Source organism: Microplitis demolitor, chromosome 6 (genome assembly GCF_026212275.2).
Source record: "Microplitis demolitor isolate Queensland-Clemson2020A chromosome 6, iyMicDemo2.1a, whole genome shotgun sequence".
Taxonomy (NCBI): domain Eukaryota; kingdom Metazoa; phylum Arthropoda; class Insecta; order Hymenoptera; family Braconidae; genus Microplitis; species Microplitis demolitor.
The window spans coordinates 2,679,251-2,691,725 of NC_068550.1; the positions used below are offsets into that span (position 1 = coordinate 2,679,251).

General features: G+C 28.4%; 4 protein-coding genes across 5 annotated transcripts; 1 reads left to right on the forward strand and 3 right to left on the reverse strand.

Annotated features, from left to right (window-relative positions):
- Positions 1 to 453: 453 nt before the first annotated feature.
- Positions 454 to 1,305, forward strand: LOC103579161 (selenoprotein F). The gene is made up of 3 exons (XM_008560482.2): positions 454 to 650; positions 731 to 846; positions 913 to 1,305. Exons 1-3 carry the CDS (start codon positions 615 to 617, stop codon positions 1,205 to 1,207), a joined length of 447 nt encoding a protein of 148 aa, XP_008558704.1. The 5' UTR covers positions 454 to 614; the 3' UTR covers positions 1,208 to 1,305.
- Positions 1,306 to 1,312: 7 nt separating this feature from the next.
- Positions 1,313 to 4,649, reverse strand: LOC103579162 (probable serine/threonine-protein kinase DDB_G0282963). 2 transcript variants are annotated; one of them, XM_008560484.3, is made up of 2 exons: positions 2,130 to 3,012; positions 1,313 to 1,788 (listed from the first exon to the last, which is right to left on the reverse strand). In XM_008560484.3, the coding sequence occupies exons 1-2, from the start codon at positions 2,255 to 2,257 to the stop codon at positions 1,425 to 1,427; spliced, it is 492 nt and encodes a 163-aa protein (XP_008558706.1). In that variant the 5' UTR covers positions 2,258 to 3,012; the 3' UTR covers positions 1,313 to 1,424. The 2 variants fall into 2 exon arrangements, with proteins under 2 accessions (XP_008558706.1, XP_008558705.1); XM_008560483.3 differs by lacking the exon at positions 2,130 to 3,012 and adding an exon at positions 4,370 to 4,649 and having other exon boundaries at positions 1,318 to 1,788.
- Positions 3,254 to 8,141, reverse strand: LOC103579165 (juvenile hormone epoxide hydrolase 1). Its single transcript, XM_008560490.3, has 11 exons — positions 7,920 to 8,141; positions 7,742 to 7,859; positions 6,874 to 7,066; positions 6,557 to 6,801; positions 6,374 to 6,489; positions 6,113 to 6,312; positions 5,816 to 6,047; positions 5,108 to 5,737; positions 3,720 to 3,941; positions 3,547 to 3,623; positions 3,254 to 3,474 (listed from the first exon to the last, which is right to left on the reverse strand). Exons 1-8 carry the CDS (start codon positions 7,973 to 7,975, stop codon positions 5,527 to 5,529), a joined length of 1,371 nt encoding a protein of 456 aa, XP_008558712.1. The 5' UTR covers positions 7,976 to 8,141; the 3' UTR covers positions 3,254 to 3,474; positions 3,547 to 3,623; positions 3,720 to 3,941; positions 5,108 to 5,526.
- A 143-nt stretch (positions 8,142 to 8,284) lies between these two features.
- LOC103579166 (juvenile hormone epoxide hydrolase 2) lies at positions 8,285 to 10,456 on the reverse strand. Its single transcript, XM_008560491.2, has 6 exons — positions 9,910 to 10,456; positions 9,629 to 9,824; positions 9,219 to 9,567; positions 8,958 to 9,157; positions 8,651 to 8,882; positions 8,285 to 8,580 (listed from the first exon to the last, which is right to left on the reverse strand). The coding sequence occupies exons 1-6, from the start codon at positions 10,093 to 10,095 to the stop codon at positions 8,346 to 8,348; spliced, it is 1,398 nt and encodes a 465-aa protein (XP_008558713.1). The 5' UTR covers positions 10,096 to 10,456; the 3' UTR covers positions 8,285 to 8,345.
- Positions 10,457 to 12,475: the final 2,019 nt, after the last annotated feature.

The window sequence follows — 12,475 nt, forward strand, 5'->3', positions numbered from 1 at the left end:
TATAATTAAGTTTCTTTTATAAAAAAAATACTCAAGTTCTGCACTGATTGTTCAAAATCAACTTCAATACATTTTGACATAAATTTGAAAAATATTTATTATTATTATTATTTTTTATTAAGAAAAAAAAACATAAAAAAAATAACATAAAAATTTATAATCCTGAAGTTAGCAGATAATTAATAATTTTCAGATTTTTTTTCAACTTCAATTACAAAAAAAAAAGAAAAAAACTAAAAATACGCACATATAGAAAATTAACAAAAACTAGAAGCGCATTTAAATTTTTAATATTTTTTTTTAACAATTTATCATTTTTTTTTAAAATTCAAAAGTTTGGACGTCGGCTGACTTCAGTATCATGAAACTTTAAGGCGCGTTTACAAAAAAAAAACACAATATAAATAATTATCATCCGCTGATAACATAACACAAATTTGAGGTGTCAAGATGTCAAGTCATACATCCTACAGCAACGCGACACGTATTATATATCTATAACTAGCATGGACATTGCCAAGTATTTAAACACTTGCCGTGACAATTATTTATTTACTAACTTTTAAAACAAACTCAATTAATTACTCAAGTTGAAGATAAGCTCCACCACAAAAATGTATTCATATATTTTAATTTTGTTTCTCGCGACAGTAAGTACTAACAATATTTATAAGTGATTTAAATTTTAACCTTAATCATTTGCTGACGTTATTTATTTTTTTTTTCACAGGTAAATGTCTACTCCGAATTCACCGCTGAAGATTGTCAGTCTCTAGGGTACAATAAAGCTAATTTATTATGCTCAACATGTGACTTATTTCAAAAATATAATTTAAGTGATCTCGAGTGAGTATTTACCTCTAATTATTTAATTCAAATAATTATGATTAACAAAATATATTTTTAAATCAGAAACCATTGCGGAGAATGCTGTCTCAAAGAAGAAGATTCAAGTTCCAAACGTTACCCACGTGCAGTATTAGAAGTATGTACATGTAAATTCGGAGCGTATCCCCAGATCCAAGCTTTCATAAAAAGCGATCGGCCAAATAAATATAAAAATCTTGAAATAAAATACGTCAGAGGTTTGGACCCCATGATAAAACTCTACGACAATGATAATAAACTAGAAGATATTCTAGACATCACAAAATGGGATACAGACTCCGTTGATGAATTCTTGCAAACTCATTTAATAAGAGATTAATTTATTAATAATTAAATAATTAGGTAAACTATTTTTTATTGAAACAATAATAAAACTGGCAGGAAGAATACAAAAATATGTATTTTTAATTTTTTTTTTTTTTTAATTTGTGCGTTTATAAAATGACATTTTAAAAATAAGTTTAATATTTTATATACATTCTCACATTAATGATAATTATCTGTTACTATAATATAATATATAATATATAATTCGCTTAAAGTATCACACACTCGCACAACTGTTGAGTGTAGTAGAGACAGTTGACACAAGCGTCATTGTCATCTTTATTATTTTCAGCGAATTTATTTTCCAGCTTAAATTTATTATTATTCTCACTGTCTTTGCCATTCTGATGAATCTTCGGCCGTGGTTCTGGACTGGGCAGCGTTTTTTTAACAGTCGCAACTTCTTCAATCATTTCATTGTCCGGGTGGTCATGATTATTGTGGCTCAATTTACCGGTTGAACTTAACGTTATAACCGGTGGTAATTCACCAGGACGTGCGTCGTCAGGTAAATCATAGCTTGCTGGCATCGATCGTGAATCGAGACCTGGTGAATCTCCAGACATCATTACACTATAAAAAATAAATAATACTCTCATTATTTTTAGTAACTAAAAAAAAAGTTAGTCAGTATATTCTACGTTTTTTAAATATTTAAATGTTTGTGCTGACTCTCACAAGATATATGATACCCTGGATAAAATTAACTTGCTAACCTCGATACTTTTATTCTAATACATGAACATTTTTCTACTTTCATATTTATTATTTAAATAATATATTAAATTTTAAATGTTAAAGAGGATTACAAGTAATTGTACATAAAAAATACCAACAATTATTGCATTAAATTAAATTCTGTGGGTATTAATAATTAATTAATGAGTTAATTTTTAAAATATTAACGAACATACCAAGTAGCTTTAGTGCAAGGATGCATGCGCGCTTTTTCTTCAGAAGTAAGCGTTGAATAAAATAATAATTGTTGCTCTTCGTCAATTTTTCGCAAGCCCATATTATCAAAAATATTATCTCTTGTCATAATAAATAACTAAATATATGTATATATTTATTTAATAACGTATGTTATGTATGAATTATCGGTGCACTAGTTACGGAGACAAGTTATCAAATGAACGTTACTGAGAAGACGACAGCGTAATTCAAAACTATTTATTGAAGTTAATAGAAGTTAATAACCCCGACGCTCAGAATTACTCGTGAGTCCACTCCAATTACGTTTTAATTCATTCACTTTTGACCGGGCGATTTTATTTATTTATTTGTTTATTTAATGAGCCTTTGACTTAATAATCGATCTACAATGCTAGATTAAGTTTCACTGGTATTTTAAGTACGTTAATTTTGTTTATAACACAAAATAATTATGACACGTGCGAGTTAACAGCAGCAACAGACAGCTGCGTTTGACCAGGACGCGTTCTACAACCCTCTAGATTTCATAATACTCAACCAAAGGTCTTTTGTGTATGATGTTCTTTACCCCCATTCAACACACCATAACTCTCTGAGTCATTCTTTTTTTACTGACTACAAATTCATCAATTCGAAGGTTTTATTTTTCCTTAAATTCTTTTGAATTTATTTTTTTTTTCTGTTGAAAATTTTAAAAAATTCCACTGAAAATTTATTCTTATTTTTGTTTTTTATAAAAAAGTTTGTTTTAATTTTTGAATTCAAATTTTTTAGTGAAACAAAATTTTTATTTTTGCTCGGAATATTTATTTAAAATTTTCAGTATAAATTTTTTCCTTAAAACTTTTTCAAATATTAAATAAAAAAAAAAAAAAAATATAATTAATTTTTATTTAAAATTTTTTTACTGGTAATTTTTCCATAAAATAAAATAATTTTTTCTGTTACAACTCCGTTCGTTTCGTACAATTTAAACCAACTAAATACCGACGATCCCACAACTTGTCCACGACATTGTCATCGCGAATAAGTGTGAGAAACGTTACGTATTTCATTATATTCCTACATAACATTTTTCTAAAAACCAAAGTATACTCCCTACCTTCAACGTAGTAGTAACCAATGATAATACTCTACTTTACACCCACACTACCTCTTCTTCTACCTCTACCTCTACCCCTACATCAACATCAACAAACCAGACTTTACAGTGAATGAACAATAAGTATTTAAAATACTACGACTTTCTTACAGGTAGACAAGCAGCTTTAGATTTAAAATCCTAGTCATACTCTACCTCTACCTCTACCTCTTACTCTTACTCTACAAAAAAAATATAAATTAAAATATTAAACATATATATGTATATGTATATAAACCACCTTCTCATCTTACTTGTAGATTCCTCGCTGTGGCAACGGGTTTTTAAGACGCATATTTCACAGCTTTTCAATCTTAATTATAAACTTTAACTGTTGACAAACGTAAACGTCAAAACAAAATAAATATATAAAATAATGAATAATTAATTGTATATATACATAACTTATATAATAAATAAATATTACCGGTAATCGCAATACTGTAGATACAAAAGCGTCTTCTTAAACCTGGATCTCGACTGACCTGGACCAGCGAGGCTGAAGAATGTTCGAGAGCAAAAAGAAAAAGGGAATAAAAAGAGAAATGACTAAAGGACTTAAACGCTCACATACATCTGCACATTTACAACCAACTACCATCTCCATCAGCAGCATCATCAATACAACACAATACAGCAACTGCTGAAGCTAAACCAGACAACAAACGTAAGACATAAAACGTAATACACAATATATGTATTATATTATATATATTGGATACCCAGACAATCACAGTACAGGTATTTGGATTCTGAAAGCCTACAGACCCCAGGTCCCTGTTCCCGGTGATCACGTTTTATTTTATACTCCCACAGTCCTACGGCTTTACTTTTATTTTTATTTCAAATATTTCCATACCCGGCTTTACCATCTTTATATAAAAATATATATGAAACCTTCGTACTACCATGTAAGCAAACATTCATTTTTTTTTCATTTAAAATATCGAGGTTACTTAATTTTTTACATCAACGTCACCATTGACATTCATCTGTTTAAATAATTATCATTAATTTGATTTATTGGATCGATATTTATACTTAATAATTAATTAATTAATTATTATTTAAATTTACCTGTCGTCCCGGTCATGGTGACGTCCCCGATAATCATGATCGTGATGTCTTCGTCGATTTAAAAATATTAAATTGCGCGAATAGTTTTTGCGTTTATTACCAAATGGTTTTAAACGAAATTTTGAACGTGAAAACATTATATATTTATTTTAATACATTTTACCACAATAATATGTATATTTATAATAGTAATTAGTACTTTAAATATTTATTTAATTAATAGAACAGTCTCATGTCGTAGAGTAGTTGATACTAATGTTGAAAAACTTTTACAATTCCCCCAATGAATTCCCACTATCTCGGCATGTAATGACTAATACACTGATATGTTTTTATTTGTATACATGTATACATGTATACATGTATATACATTGTACTATGAATGTACATATATATAAGAGTCATAATATCGTGACATTCATGAGTGAATATCTGCGAGATGTGGCAATCGCGCTACTAAAATCTATTACTAATAATTTAATTGCTCACAAATACTTACTCATTACATACTTTTATTAATTATTAATTGTTTAAAAAATAATATCAAGGTGAAGTGTTTGAATTTTAATAATTAATTTATTTAAAAATATTAATTTATAAATAAATTTTTGAATTAATAAATTGGATATTAAATTACTACATCCTTGAATTTAAAACTTTCTATCAAGTTGTCACTTCTTATTAAAACTGTCAGCTTTTTATTATTGTTAATACGTAATTATTAATTATATTAATTACCTGGATGATGTACTTGGTTGTGTTGAATATACATCAGCTTCAACGATTATCATATTATTTATTTTCACTGTTTTATAAACTAGTTATTAAGTATATTTATTATTCATATTTATAAATAAATAAAAATAGTCATTGTTTTTTTAAAAATTAAAATCTTTTAATAATAATAATAATTATAATAATAAGTGTCACAATAAGATTGTCCTCATGTTTGTGCGACTATGAAGTATAAAACAGACTGACGGCAATAGTATCGGCAAGGTTCTCTTCCACCTCCAAAATAAAAAAAGCTGAGCCGGCAGAAAGAAATCAAACGATTTCTCTGTCACTGAGTTTTTTTAGCGGCTCTGATTTTTTAAAAAAATAAATTACTTATTTTTTGTTATTTAATTTATGCACAGTTGATTATTGCTGTTTATTTATTCAGCTGATGACTTTTCGACCTTTTCAACAAACGTCCAAAAGTCATCTGCAAGAAGCTTCGGCTCTTCGAATGCAGCAAAGTGTCCACCACGAGGGAGATGATTGAACTGAATTAAATTTTTAAACTGCATTTCTACTATTGACTTTGGTGTGTAAATTAATTCGTTGAGGAAATTCGCGCATGCTGCTGGTACGTTTGTTGTTAATCTGTAAAAAATTTTTTATTTAACTCCAAGCTCAGTACTAATTAATTGTTTAAATTTTTAAATAAGTAAAAATACTAACGAGTTGTATTTATTATGATTTTCAGAACTGTAACTTTCAGCATAAAGTCTCATGCTGGTTGTTATGGAATCAGTGACCCAGTAAACCATAACATTGTCGAGTAATTCATCCATCGTATATTTTTCCAACAGACCACCGTCTTCACGGAATCTGTACTCGGGATTTGTCCATGTGCTGAATTTTTCTAGGATATAAGTTGCTAGAGCAGCTGGCGCTTGCATTAAAGCAGTACCTGAATGTTTTTTAAAATATAAATTAGTCTTTACTCAATAATTGAGATATGTAGTAAATAATTACCAATAGTATCAGGTTTAGTAGTTTGTAAATGAAAGTAACCGGATTCTTCAAGTAATCTTGACCATTTTTCTGATAATGGATAAACTTTTGAGTAGTGCTCAGATTCAACGACCAGCGAAGGGAAATACGAACCAATTAAAAGCCAGAAAAATGATTTAGAAGTTCTTACTCCACACATATTCATATGTACACCAAGAGCTCTAAAAATATAAGAAATTAAATAATTAGTGAATCAATTTAAAAATATAATTACTTTACTACCTTTCAGGAAACAAAGTACTGATGTCGGAAACGATAGCACTGCCCCAGTCACCTCCTTGTGCATAAAACTTATCAAAACCTAATCTGGTCATCAAATTTTTCAGCACAACAGCTATCTAAGTAATAAGTATTTTAAATAAGTGTGAGTTTATGAGTTATTTGATTGAATAATAAATAGAAAACCTGTGCGTGGCCCATGTGAGGTCTGACAGCACCCTGAGAAAATCCATAGCCAGGTAGCGAAGGCGCAATAACTTCAAAGACGAAATTTTTACCAGCTCTGGGTGTCGTTAAAATTGGAATTATTTTTTGAAACTCGACAATTGAACCTGGCCAACCGTGAACTAGCAGAAGTGGAAGTACTTTCAATTGCTTGCCGTTGCTTTGCAATTTACTTGGCTTCACATGGTAAAAATGTATGTCAAGTCCTTAGAAAAAATATATATATATGTATACCAATTACTTATACTGCAATAGAGTTATCTATTTAAAATTTTCACCTTGAATATTCGTAATAAACTGCGGATATTTATTAAGCAATTCCTGTCGTTTGTACCAGTCATATTTATTTGTCCAGTAGTCGATGATATTTTTAAAATATTTGCTTGAGAGTCCGTAAGTCCATCCAACATTCTCAAGTGCTGGTACTGGCTCACGTGTCCGTGACAATCGTTCTCTAAGATCGTTGATTACCTTGAAATAAGTTGCTTCGTAATCATAATTAATATTGATGGTGAATTTTCTTAACGATCAGTTTTTTTTTTAAATTTGTTATTAAAGGATATCAATTCGATATACGTAATACCATACATAAATTGAATAGAATCTAATTTTTATGGACGTTACTTTCTACAGAAATGGTTTCGCTCCGAATATATAACAATTTTCAAGGCAGTAAATAATATGATAGACTCCAGAATTTTTTTATCAAATATCAAGTTCAATATCCTGAATAAGAATCTAAGGAAAAATACTTCTTGAAATTCCATACTTCAATAAATCATTTATACAACGGTCCCAGAAATCAAATTTTTAAATTAGTCAATGACTACTCAAAATTAGTAAATTTTTTAAGCGGGTCTCCAAATGCAATCAAAACGTCAGTTTGAGTGCTAGCGGAAAATAGAGTGAAAACTGAGTCCAATAAATAAACTGTATGACTGTTCATGTTTACTTCTTTTTTGTTAGCGCTGTGATAATGCGAATATTTTAAAATTTACGCGGTAAATTCTTATGAAATTGATGAAAAAAAAATATTCTGGTTAATTGTAATCTAGATCAGGAAATGATTCCTTTAATGATAAAATTAATAATTACATTCAACGAACAGAATGTACTCTAGTTTTAATTAATCATTAGCATTCTTACGTTCTTGGGAATGTCTATTTTAAAAGTCCGTATTGATGAATCTTTCACACTGTCCAGTGGTCCCCAGTTCGGTTCTGTTATTTTAGGAATTTCAGTTTCATTTTGCATGCAACAATTTCTGTAATTTAATTAGCAATTATTATTCATTATATATTTCTTTTTATCGCATGGTAATTACCTAAGATAATACGCAGCAAAGAGCGCAGATAGTGCCAGCAATAATTTTTTAATCATTATCACAAACGTTTTATGTGAACAGTCCAACAGATTCTGTTCTACTGATGATATTTATTACCAAGTGCTCTATAGATATGAATGTAAGTATTCAGTATAAAGTCCGGCCGTAAATTATCAATGATGACTGTCGTATTTTAAGTAATAAAAGAAAACGTTGTTGAGCTCCAGATCTACACGCGAGGAGTGATAAGGACAGACTAATATCTTCTTTTGTATAATCATACTCTTATTATCTATTATTTCTAAACTTAATGATGACAGGCAAAATTAAAATATTCATGATATTTTTTTATGAAAATACTCTGGATTATTTTAAAATATAAATTTATTCATAAATATTAACACAAATATTAATTGATTAGTTTTATTAAAATTCATCTTTTTTAATTTCTGATGAAATTGTTAAATTTTCAACAGTCGCGACAAACTTCCACACGTCATCGGACAGCAATTTTGGTTCCTCCAGTGCTGCAAAGTGTCCACCTCTGGGCATCCTGGATACCTGGACCAAATCCATGTACTTTTCTTTGAGTAATGATGGAGGATAGTAAAGTAACTCGTGGGGAAATTGAGCACAAGCACTTGGTACTTTTATTGGCCAGCTAGAACAATAAATAAATTTGTAGAAAAATTTAAAAAAATAAATGAAACTTTAAACTAAATGATACTTACGCCATCTCAGCTAAACCAGAACGTAAATTAAATGATTCTGCATAAATTCTCATGGCGGTAGTCATGCTATTGGGTATCCAGTACATCATTAAATTGTCTATTAAAGTATCTGGAGTAAATTTATCATAAAGTCCTCCGTCGTCCTTAACTTTGTTCGCGGAATTTGTCGCTGATGAAAATTTTTCTAGGACGTAACCTGCTAGAGATGCTGGCGAATCACTTGGACCGATTCCTGGTTATCAAAGTTGCGGTTTAATTAAAAAAAAACAAGTAATTAATTAAAAATAAATAAATATATCATACGGACCAACGGTGTCAGGTTTAGTTGCCTGTATGTGTAAGTAACCTGTCTCCAAAAGTCTGTTGAAGAAATGTTTCTTCATTGGATAAAGACGATGATGGTCTTCTTCAGGTAACAGCAATGATGGGAACAAACTGAATAAAAATGTTTTCAGTGTCACTTTGAAGCCCAAAACGCTACAGAAGTTTGAATGCACTCCCAATACACTAAAAACAATTTAATGACAGTTAATTTTCATCAATAAATTTAGTTTTTAATGATTCTTACTGTTGGGGGAATAACGCCGCCATCTGCCCGACAATAACAGATCCCCAATCGCCGCCTTGAGTGTAAAATTTATCAAATCCCAGCCTCAACATCAGATTCTTAAGGACAACAGCCATTTCTTTGCTGCCTAGCCCAGGTCTTACTGCAGGACTAGAGAATCCGAAACCTGGCAGTGATGGCGCTATCACTTCAAATACAAAATCTCGATCTGCTTGCGGAGTTGTCAGCATGGGAATAATTTCATAAAATTCTCTGACTGATCCGGGCCAGCCGTGAAGAATCAGTAAAGGTATCACTGGTCTTCCCTGAACGTTTTTTGGTTTTACATGAATGAAGTGGATGTCAAGACCTGCAATAAATTATTTTTTATAAATAAAATTGTTAATTAGTAATTAAATAGAAACATTTACCTTGAATATTTGTTTTATATTGATCATATTTATTTAAATAAGCAATTCTTTTTTTGAAGTCATATTTATTTAGCCAGTAATTAACGACATTATTTTTAACAAAAGTTCCACTGATCCCATACGTCCATCCTGAACCCTCCAAAGGTGGGGCCAGATCTCGAGTATTTTTTAATCGGTTCTTCAGGTCATTGACTTGCTGATAAAGTAAATCATTTATGATAAATAATTAACAGTAATTTCATATAAATTTTATTAAATTACTAAAGTAATTAATTAGTTACCTCATCAGTAAATAAAATTTCAAATTGTCTGACAGTTTTGTCAGCGTTAAGATTTTCTTTTCCTGGACCCCACCAAGTATTTGGTAATTCCGGGGTCACTGTACTTGATTTTTGTAAATAAAACAATGACATTACAGCAGCCATCAGTAATCCCAAGATGACTTTTAGCACCGGTGATACTTCCATTTTATTATTTTATTTAATTATATCTATAAATTTAAAATACGCAAGTGCGTAATGTTTTCTTTTATGTCAAAATCCAACTGTACGACTGTACCATTAATTGTAAAACTAAGTTTTAAATCACGTTAACTCCAAGTCCGAAGATCAAGTTACCATCCAGTTTGAAATAGCGAGTGGGGATATTCAAGTTATATAAAAAAAATAATTTCCAGTCTTATTGCAATTATACGCAGACATGTTTTTACCGTAAGCTCTTGTTATGGCACACATGCATTACCACAAATATATCAATATCTATAAGGCCAGACAAGATAAGGTAGAGGCGTCTACACCTATTTTTTATCACAACCTGGAACTGTGACAGTATATGATAGCAGACTAGACTTACGCTACATGTACATACTACCGTACTTGTTTTCATACCTTGAGTCGCTGAAGCAGGTTTTTAAATTTAGCTGCCTGCTGACTACTTACCATCAAAATGATTTCAATTTTTTATAAATAATTACAGCAGGATAATTAAGGATTTACTTTTATAAGTAATCAGCAAATTATTCACAGGTAACTGGACTCAGCTGTTGAGATAAACGTCAGTTGTCAACTATTTTAATTTTATGACTTATAATTGTCCATATGTACTTGGATAATGTTTATTTATTTATTGGAAAAGACATTGTGTGATCAGTCATTATTTTACGTCTTAATTATTTAATTATAGTTCTATTTAATGATTAATCAATTGAGGTAAATGACTTGTTATTTGAATTTTTGATTTTAGTGTGAATTTGAATGAATTTCAGACTACAAAATTTGAAAATTCGAATTATGAAACTGACGTGAAAATTTTACTGGAATTTATTTTCCAAATTCATGTAACTTCCAATTAATATCAACTGTAATTTTTTTTTTTTAATTTATACCTCAACAAAATCGTCTATTTCTCCATTTGACAGTTCATTGAAATTTTTAAAAAGTGGAGACTGTCTGAGAATGGCCTTAAGTGTTTAATTATTCTTCATATTATCTTATATTTTATGAATTGTAATTTAACTTATGTCTTTCAGTACTTGATAAAGTACCGAACAAAAACGAAACGTCATATGATAATTGTTAATAAACATTAAATAATAATAATCCAGAGTCCGATTACCTGTGAGTAATTTACTGATGTTAAAAAATGGACACGAATCAATATGACATAAATAATAATATGAATAAAGGTAATTAAAACAATAACAAATACATATATTCTTTAGGAAGGTGATACAATCAATAGATTTTTGTATTTTTCGTGTTGATGAACATTTTCACTCATATGTTTAAAACGCATTGCGCTCAATTATTTTTATTTTTTTATTAAATTTATTTATTTTAATTAATTATTTAGTTTTTTTTTTTTTTAATTAACCATAATTCCTTTTATCACATTGCAGATCAATTATACCTTAGCAACAAATATTTACTAATTATACAATTGTATTGTTAATAATAATTATTTATTACTTTAATTAAAATAATAACCGGGTTACTTTGCGACAAAAGCGGCTGATAACTGCAATCATTATCTTATATATTTTATTTATTATTCTAAATAAATTTATCTAAAAATTCGATGATTTATGGACGATCGCAGAAAATAATAATAACAATAATAATGTTTATTAATCTACAATCTTTTGTCAACAATAAAAAATATCTTTTAAAAACCCAATAAATTTCACCGTCAATTATACAGCTTTTTTTTTACATAAAAAATAATTATAATAATTTTTTTTACAGCGATTATAATTATTACAATTTAATTTGTAATATTGTAATTTACATTAGGCCAATTATTATAATTCATTTTTAAATTTACAAACGTAATATAATTAATAAGTCAACAATTTTTTCTTTCTTTTTTTTTTAAGTTTTTTTTTCTTTTATCTTTAAAAATAAAAATTTTAAATAATTAAAATTTATACACGAATAACTATAAATTGTATCGGTAACTCATGATACTAAAGTATTTAAAATAAAAATAATAATAATAATAAAAAATAAGACGTCTATAATTATTAATAAAGAAATTTTAGTTAATGAACGTTTGATCATGCGTGCAGAATTTTTCTAATTAACAATTAATATATTAATAATATTAATAATAATAATAATAATAATAATAATAATAATAATAATAATAATAATAATAATAATAAATTTTATATTCTCTTAATAATTCTGTCGTCTTTACTCTTTTTTTTTATCTTTAATTATTTTTAGTATATATTTAAATATATATATATATATATATATATATATATATATATATATATTTATAAACAAAATAAACATCTAAAAACTTAAAAAGAAAAGGCTAATTATTGTATAGAGTAACAAATAT